The 9,932-nt window shown below is 39.4% G+C and overlaps 1 protein-coding gene across 1 annotated transcript in view; it reads right to left on the bottom strand.

The window, feature by feature from the left end:
* Window positions 1-5,551: 5,551 nt before the first annotated feature.
* Window positions 5,552-9,932, bottom strand: part of cspg4b (chondroitin sulfate proteoglycan 4b) — a 29,289-nt gene continuing 24,908 nt past the window's right edge. Inside the window, exon 10 of the mRNA XM_031305682.2 lies at window positions 5,552-9,425. Within this exon, the coding sequence (XP_031161542.2) occupies window positions 7,366-9,425 (2,060 nt within the window). The 3' untranslated portion in view covers window positions 5,552-7,365. The remainder of the gene's footprint in view (window positions 9,426-9,932) is intronic.

Raw genomic sequence — 9,932 nt, 5'->3', positions numbered from 1 at the left:
GTATTTTACGTGGCTTGATTAGCTTTTTACGAATAGACTAAATGACACTTTGTGGATGATACGTTAGTGGTACTTCAAATGCACAGACATTGTTATTCTTGCAATAGTTTATAAGATGAGAGCGAGAAAAAGGAGTCTTTGTAAAAATTTAACTGGCGGTTGAAGTGATTCAATTAACCATCTGGGTTTGTCTCTGTGGAACATTATTAAACCAAATGAGCCAAGACTGCTTTGTCTCTCTTAGTCTTGTCTTGCAGGGTGCTATTGTTCTTTAGCTCTCTGCCCCACAATTACCAACACTTAAATTACAATGAGCTCTCTGAGATCTAATATCTGAGGGCAAGAATCTCGATTAATTATTATCTCTCTCTGACTCTTGGCTTCTCTCACACACACATTGGAAAATTGCATTAGTTGTATTGTAAGTGTGTTAAAAGCCCAGCGCTAACACTGCGAGTGTGTAACATTGCAGACATCTAGCGTAATGCTAATTTAAGCCCTGACTGCTCTGAATGTCTAACATGTGACTGCTTCCTGCCAGACGTCCGTGTTTTGTAACTAAATACCATGATGTCAGCATGTTATCTACACTAGTTTCCTCCTTTTGAGACCATAATTTGACTTTGGTTCATGGAAGTACAAAACAGTCATGATTGTACGGGCTGAGTGCCAATTCTGTGCCAAACCTGGTTTGGTACCTGCAAATCTAATGATATTCCCATAAGCCTCAGCTGTACCTTGTTTAGTGCTAATTAGCAAATGCTAACATGGTAAACTCATATTATGAACATGAGGATGTTAACGTTGACAATGTGAACATGTTAGCATGCTGAGATTAGCATACTCAAAGCACCACCATTCCTAAGGGACCGTTCGGTATTTATGGAATGGACCACCGGAGGAAAATAGGGGAGGGTCATGTCTTTTGATATTTTGCTGAGTGGAGGGTCATCCAACATATGCATATTTATTCATGTAGCTCTCAGTCTCGGCCCCCTAGCAGATGGTCTGACCGCATACGCGGAGTTTGCTGGGGGGGGGGGGGGGGGTGCAGGAGGAGCACTGCCCTCCTTGTGGCTCAAACGGGTAATTTCATTGTTTAAAAAATTAGTGGAATAATTACATCTGGCATGACCAGATATTAAATAAATATCTTAAATAACACAAAACAACTAAATGGTGGTAGGTAATACATCAGAGTTCATATACTGCTTTAGTAAAAAAAATATTACCTGGCTGACGATGAGAGCAGCAGGACACAAAAAAACGAAAATTACTGTTGCACCAGTCTGGACATCTTGCTGTGCCAACCTTGCAATAAAGGTTTCCTAAATGCCATGTATATAAATGTGATGTCAGCTTACTAATTGATTGCGGGTTTTGTGTAGATTTGGACTTTTATACATTTATTCCACTTTGTTTAAACGGCGAAGTGGAGAGGCCTCGTATGTGACGCTCATATCGGCCTTGCTGGATACACCGTATCATTTACCTTTTTGTGGATCTACTGATCACTGTGGATTACTTTTTTTTGTGTCATTGGATTACGGCAAAATGCGGATCTTTTTTCTCAACGTGTCTTAACGTTTTATGGTGAGTTTGGAGAGGCATCTCAACAGACTGTAGGTCCAACACTGATTGTTCACTGTTACATTTTAGTTGAATTTAAGCGTCTGTCTATTGCGTTCCAAAACAGCCGTACCGCGATTGGATTTCATAAGGGCGAATTGTTAAATTGTTACAATGTAACTTAAAAACTTTAAAAATAAACATATGTATTTTGGAATATAAGGTTCAGCTTCGACAGCTTTACCTATGTGCTAAAATATACAATGACGATAGTGACAAGTCCATAGCAACCAGTGTTGAATTGGTTATATCCCAGCGTCCTTTGCTGAATGGTCTCAATGTTTTATCGTTTTATTTCATATAAATACTAGTTTACTAGAGGAGTAACTTAGTATTTGAAGTAATGCATGAAGTGTGCATTTAGTTTCCATGCTTATTGTGTTTCCACAACAATGTTAGTAAGTAAATCTACTGAAATGGCCACCACACCATAACAGAGGAGTGGGATGTGTAAGATGAGAATGCAGAGGTTAACTCCTGTACATCATGGCCGTAAAAATCAAATTGTATATGTACTTCTTTGCTAAGTGCGAACTTGCATGTGAGGGGAGGGTCATTCCTTTTTTTCAAATCGTTTTGGAGGGTCATAGGAAAATTATTATTGATGAGGGGAGGGTCACGTCTTTTTAGGTTAGAGGCCACAAAACTCCTCCGGTGGCCCCTTAATTAAATAACGAACAGTCCCTAAGTGATCATCACAGATCCGCTAGCATGGGTGAATGCAAAGCCTCTTATTGCTATACACATTGTAACTTCAGCTCCACTCCAAACTGTCCAAACCAGTAAAAAGGCCTTGTAAGCCTTTATGAAATCCTGTAGAATGTATCCTTGTAGTATTCAAATTGTGACATTTTGATCAATACGACCAAAATGTAACATAATGTCACATGATTCGTGTCAACACCAGCTTTCAATATAGAATCCTAAAGTCACTATCTAATCTGATTTATCTGATCTATTTCACTTTCCCCTCTGTGTTAAAGCCTGTTCTTTTCCATTAGACAAAAGACTGAAAATCTGACATGACGTGCAAAGCAAAACCATGCATCTCTGCAAATATTTTCAAGCAAGAATGTATAACAGTTGTGTGGACATGTGTGCATGATTTCACTTGTGATGATGAAAGAACTTAAGTAGAGTTGTTTTTTGCCACAAAATAACAAGGTTTTTTTTGCCACAAAATAACAACGTTGTTTTGACAGTTTAGGATTGAGGTTGGAACTCCGTTTTGGATTCAGATCGGGGAAGTACAGGAAAGCACAAAGACAGGTCTATCTTTGTATTTTTGTTAATGTGTGAGGGAGGGAGTGGGTGATCTTCTAAATCCTGCTTCACTTTGAGATAATCCCTCTCCCTTGTGTCTTTGAAAAGCTGCTCCTTAATACCTCCTTCCCATACTGTAGTTTGAACACACTGTGTGCTATATCATCATCACAGTTGTTTTTTTGTTGTCTTTTATCGAAAATGTTCTGAGAAATTATGATTGTGGCAAAACACCAGCCTGGTAATCATACTGAATTGCTATTTCATAGCAACAGAACTTGGTTTCTCTAACCTGGCAAACAGATGTCATTGAACAAAACACCAGACCTGTTAGAATCACTGAAAGAAATGGAAATGTGGGCAGTGACTTGGGGGTCTGAAACTAGGCTAGCAAGACACCACACCAGCACTGCCTTAACTGTAGTAACTGAGCATTAGTGGTTGAAGAAGTAATTATATCTTTAAGTAAAAGTAGTAATACCACACTGTAGAAATAAAAGTAAAAGTCCTGCTACATTTTATTTTAGTAAAAAGTAGTGTCAGAATCTAAATATTCCTAAAGTACCAAAAACAAAAGTACTCATTATGCAGATGGCCTGTTTCAGAATAATGTATATTATATTATTGAATTAAAGTTATTGATGCATTGATATGCACGTTACTTTAGTGTGGCAGTTGGGGCTTATTTTTTGACTGCCAGGTAGCTTGTGAATTTCCCCCCAGGATCAACTTCTTATCTTAACTGATAATAACTGATAACTTGAATCTGCAAAGTAGCTAGTAACTAAATTTATAAACTAAATGTAGTGGTGTAGAAATGTAAAGTAGCAAAAATAGGAAGTAAAATACAAGCACCTCAAAATTGTGCTTGAGTAAATGTACTTACCGTAGTTATTTTCCACCACTAGTGAGCGTTCACCTTTTACCATCACATTAAAGGGGCTGTACTCGAAATCCTGAAAAAAAAACTGCGGGCTGAGATTGCCTCCACATGGCTCTCACAGACCGTTCCCCAATAAGTGAAATACCTATTACTTAATAACTACTAACATTTGTTTAACTTTGTTGTCTGCCCATTTTGCTAGCTTGCCTGTATGGTCAATACACCACGCTTATGGACAGTTTTCAACTTTAACTTAAACTTTTCTTCAAGTCTTTTAATAGTGTCTATGTATAGTTAAATAATGATTATTCTATTTTTGATATATTGTGTTGCCTGTTGTACTTGAATAAATATAGAATTTGCACTGACACTATGATACCATTGCACCTTTCTGCATTTTTTCCACACCGCTCCTTTAAACATGCTACAACCAAACTTTACTGTAAGGGCACACTATTGATATCTTTCTTTGTATTTTTGTAGTATGTGTGCGTGGATGTCATATGTCTGTGTGCCTATGAGTATGTATGTTGTGTATAAGCTATTGGATACCTTAATTTCCTTCGGGATAAATAAAGTATCTCTATCTCTATTGTCTTTGTTTGTATCTTTCTCTAAATTTGTTTTTGGTGCTGGCAGGCAACTGGAGTCAACATACTTGGTCAGTAAAGTTAATTCTGAATTAACAAATTGGGACAAATTTTATTGTGTTTGTGGTGTTGACGAAGTTCAACCATTGTATCAGTGGAGGACTTGCATGCTAATGTTTAGAAGTACGTTTTATTTAGCTGTTTCTTTTCCAGCGCTTAGTATGTCAGACTGCACACTTCTGAACAATTTGATGATGTCTGTCCAGAGTTGTACTAGAATTTCCTCTAAATAAATGACAATATTGTGGTCAAAAACAGTATCCGAGTGAAGTTCCTCTTGGTGAACTGTGTGGCATGACATCATTGTGCTAAGTTTGCAACTCACATGTGATGTTATTGCTCACCGCTCCTATTAGCTCATTTACTGTCAACATGACCATTTAGCACACCAGCACTTATTGTGTACGAATCCTGAGCTCGGTGCATTTTTGGTGAAACTATTTGCATTCACTGTGAGCTCACAGTAATCTTTAATTAACACCTGTGCACATGTGACGGACACCCTTAATGTCCCCAGCATTGAGTGTGTTTGGAATCAGGAGAACAAGCAATTGCTTTCTTCGCATGATACCATCAGTCATGTGGACTGACTCACAGCAGCTTCAGCTGCAGAAAAAGATCCTTGTGCTTTTCCAAATCACATTATGTGTTTAACTTCGGGGTATTCACTCAGATTCTTAATGGCCATTTGGAAAACACACAGCACCTTAGTGCAGATCATGTGACAAAGTCCAGCTGATTTTATTGTTTTCGGATGTGAGAAAAACCACAATTAAAAGTAATTGCAGGAAACTGTGAGAAGCGATGATGGTAATAAACATTTTCTAATTGGTCCTCTGGTGCAGTGTATCTTTTGTTGCATTGAGTAAAGTACTATTAAGTGGAGGGCAACGGGCTGCAAGTACAGTTTAAATTATACTGATAGAGCAAACTGACAAAAACTCATCTAAGGGGAAGAAATAAGGGGACAATTTGGACGCTAATGAATCCTGTTAGAGGAGGAATGGGCAAAAAGACCACACACACACACACACACACACACACACACACACACACACACACACACACACACACACACACACACACGATTATGCTACTGTATGGTAGCAGAAAGTGATTCCTTGCAAACATTTTAAAGTGGTTTATTAAAAATATGGTATAAATAAATATGACACTTCTGTTACATAGTACGTTACATCATTCAGATGAGACTGGAATACAGTGGATAGACACTTCTCTTAGTACAAAATCATTTCATAACCTATTACAGTGGTTTTCTGTGACAGCATTTTCTCATCTCCCATAGCTTGCCAAAACACAGAGCAGTACCATTTATTTCTTTCAGTAAATGCATCATTACAGTGTTAAATCACCAGTAGATAATTTCAAGAAACGGGCTTATCAGCCTTTCCATTTTTATATTAATACCAGCACTCATTTCAGTCGAAGAAATTGTCTGTTTCTTGTAATTTGTCAATGAAAGACATGAACTCTCTCTGAACATTCAAGATGAACTCCTTGTAATCTTAAAGATCAGTGCCTTGATTTTTCATACTGTACATGCTTCTTGAAAATATATAAATACTGTGCATAGTAAAATAAAATAAAAACATATGAAAACAGTGCTAAACTTTTAATCAGTGTGATTTGATCAGGGCTATACATAGTGGTACAAAACCAGCCATTTCAATATACAGCCATGCTGGGAAGTATTTTTGACAACTGCCATTTTTATAACAATCAATCAATCCTGTAATGTTCAACAAAGACCTCACTTATTGAATTATGAATACATGCAACCTTCATTAAAGGTAACATGAAGTAAATGACTGTTAACAAAATACCTGAGTTACAACAAGTTAATATACTATAATATATAATACATAACAATATAAAAGCTGCACAATCAATTGAAATGCTTAGACTATACATCTTTGTGCCAGTGTCAGTCTTAGTAATTCACAGTTTCACGCTGTTATTAGCATCACTTTCCACTCTGATGATCATGACCCATAATGGAAGAGACTTCAACGTGCATGAGGACCAGATAACAATGTAAGTGATTTAACGTACATTAGGCACCAAACATAGGTTATAATTTACCACGACGATGACCACTTTGTAAACGCTCAATTGAACAAAGTCTGTCCCACCAACTCAATATACAGCAGTGGTTGTAAATCAACGTTTCAATGGACTGTGCGACCCAAAGCTGTCCTGATGCTGATTCATGTACCGCAAAGGAGTTTGGCCATTGTAGTTTTCTGCTTAATCCATCCTTAAAGCGACAAAAATAAAATGTTTGGCCAATAGAGGGCAGAAGACCTTAAAACGAGCTAGTACAGCCTTGACATACAGTATTATGGCCTTTAGAAAGTTGTTATTCTAAAGGTTGCAAGCAAACAATGGCCTAATTATTCATCCAGCAGACACAGAGCAACGTCATCATCCCATTAGAGGTGTAGCTTTTGCATTTTGGTGACCTTTTAGCTCTAGCTAGAAGTGTGTGGTGGTGTCAGTATCTGCAGAGGCCCAGCCTTCTGCCTGTATTTTCTCTTTTCTTTTCATTTTGCTGTATACGGGGCATTTCTAGAGGTCAGCCTTTGGGCACTGGGTGTGTAGCCACCAGCCACAGTGCACAGACACGGACAAAGCTTGTTCCAAAACAAGAGTGAATCTCGGATTGGCTTTCATCCTGCTGGATGGGGATGAAGAGCAGTCGCGGTCAGGGGGAGTGCGCTTCTGGTGTCGTTGAGACGGAGGGGAGAGGCCAAGTTTGAATGTTGTAGTTTGAATGTTGTGTTTACAAACCAACAATCCTACTCACTCTGCCTTTAATCTAATTCATCGCTGCCTCATTTAAGTACACAACCACATATGTTATCAAAACCTGTAACATTATTCTCTAAAACATTTAACTACAAGTTGGTTTGTGGAAGATCATACCCAGTACTGATTTGTCTGCAGAGTGGGAGTGGCGGTTCTAATAATTTGGGAAGATGATGAAGGGGAACCATTACTCCAAGAACTTATGAGCATGTTTGAATCAATGGTGTTGTAAGCTAAACCCTGATTTGGTGTCAATAACCGATCAAGAACAGGGCTACCTGGGCAGCTTGGGTTTAATGGAGTGACAGTCACTGTGGGAACTGTTGTGCTTCTTTGGGGTTGACCTTGGTAGGACTGACTGCTTGGAAGACTAATGGAAGGTGGCTCCTTTGGCGCACCAGTGCTCTTCTTCCTATGCCTGTTGTGTCGAAGAAAGACAACCACGACTACAAAGATGATTATAAGTAGCAGCAGGGCCAGTAGTGGTAAGATGACCAGGAGCGGACTAGAGGTTTTTTGAGGGTAGGACTCTACACGTACTGGTGTGTTCCTAAAGGGAAAATCCTCTGTTCCACGCGTTGGTTTGCCAAGAGTTGTACTGAAAATGCTAGTTCTGCTGGAGTTTCCCCAGCGATTGCGTGCCTTGAACTTTTGCTGATTTTTGCTTGGTTGCTGGGTGGAGAGGAAAGCTGTAGACAGGACTGGTGGAGCAGTTTCATTTCTGGAAGTCTGGATTGGTGTCTGAGGAACAGATGATGTGGTTGGGACAGGACTCTTTGTGGTTGGAAAAAGTGCGGAATCATATGGCACAACTGTAAAGTGGAACTCCCCTTTAGCAGGTTGGATGTTATCAGCTTTCAGTACAAACACCAGTGAGTCATTCAGCTCTTGAACTCCAGTCATGTTGGCATTCAGCTCCAAGGCTACCTTCTCCTGCATCACCTCCTGAAAGGTGAAGGACTCAGCTGGAACAGCTGTCCTGGACATTTTAGGTTTTATCCGAACCACCTTCCCATACTTAGGCTGGGAGATCATTTCAAATATAGGGTCACTATCACTGATATTAGCTAGTTCAGAGGCATTAAGAAAGCTAGTGTTGAGTTTGACAGTAATGCCATTGGGAATCCTCAAACCTTTCCCAACCTTAATCAAAGGTCTGGCCGTTATGTTAAACACTTGGCCAGTTAAATTTGCCTCTGAAGTGAAGACAGTGAAGTCAAAGCTGTCTTCTGCAGAGGAAAGGGAGAGTATGTGGTAGGACAACCATCCAGCCTGTAGATCCTCCTGTTCAAACTGCGTAACCTCTTTATTATCCTTCAAAAGTTTGCCAAAGTTTGGAGGCCTTGTAATCTGGTAGTGAATGGTGATGTTTTTCCCATTGGTCTCAGCAGCAAGGTTGTCTTGAGTCAGTAATACTGAAGTCTTGCCTTGCTCCAGTGTCAACCCAGTGTAGTTGACCAGAGAAATGCTGATTTCTGTCACTTCTAAGTTAAATAGTTTATAAATTGGTTTATGATGGCCATCTGTGACACTGAAGTAGAACACCCCAGAGACAGAGCTTCCATCATGGATGAAATAGACGCTTCCGTTATTGATTTGGGCTTGGGTGAAGGCCACTATTGATTCATTCAAACTTCCTTCAAGAGCTAGGTAACCATTGTTTGGCTTGCTAATCACAGAGAACTTAATATCATCAGGAGGATTGTCTAAATCTTCAACTTTGAGATTCTCAGGCCGGAGGGCTACTGTGTCCCCTTGTACCACCCTCAGACTTGGAGCTTTGGTTTTTAGCAAAGGTGGCTGATCATTTACAGGTGTGATTGTAATGTTAAAACGCTCCTCAACAACGTCAATATCATCTTGAGGGCGTTGCGCAGTTTTGCCCTTAAAATTTAGCCATGCACTGAATGCAAAAGAATCAAGAGTTGTCTCTGAGTTGTCGTGCTTGTAGATGATACCGTATTTGTTAACGATGAACTGGGAGAAGTTAGGTTTCTCCTTGGTGAGGTTTCTCTCACCTACCACTATGACACCATGCTGAGGCAGAGATGTGACCTGGAACCAGACCTCATGGGAGCTCCGCTGAGGAGTCGGCAGCTTGGACATTAGGTTAGTGGCATCCAGTTTGGACTCATCAATGATGACACTCTCCCCTTCTGTTACCTCAGCACCTAGCACCAATCAAACATTACGTTAATAACCAAGGACAACATTGGTAAACATTTTTAAGTAATAAAAACATAAACAAGAGCATAGTTAGTGGTTTTTAGCCATGGGTGGCTTTGGTCCAGACGTGCTCTCCTCAGCATGAATTATAATAACTTTAATGAACCCTTAAAAAAATGTCTCTTTAAAACTCTATGGCTAACCTCTTGGCGCGTGTGTGTGTGTGTGTGTGTGTGTGTGTGTGTGTGTGTGTGTGTGTGTGTGTGTGTCTTGTATATCTCCGCATTTGTATACTCTGCACTGATTGTTTTTTCACTTCCACTTGTTTTATTATTATGTTCGTTTTACTTTTTATGTATCATGAAGTCAAAATGTCCGTGACCAAATACTTGCAAAAATAATGACATTCTCATCAGTTTAGTGCTAATTAGGAAATGTTAGAATGCTAACTCGCTAAGCTAAGATGTTTAACATCATACCTGCTTTACTCGTGGTCATACTAGTGCTAGACT

This window comes from Sander lucioperca, chromosome 2 (assembly GCF_008315115.2).
Source record: "Sander lucioperca isolate FBNREF2018 chromosome 2, SLUC_FBN_1.2, whole genome shotgun sequence".
Classification (NCBI taxonomy): domain Eukaryota; kingdom Metazoa; phylum Chordata; class Actinopteri; order Perciformes; family Percidae; genus Sander; species Sander lucioperca.
This window is presented reverse-complemented; position numbering and strand designations above follow the sequence as displayed.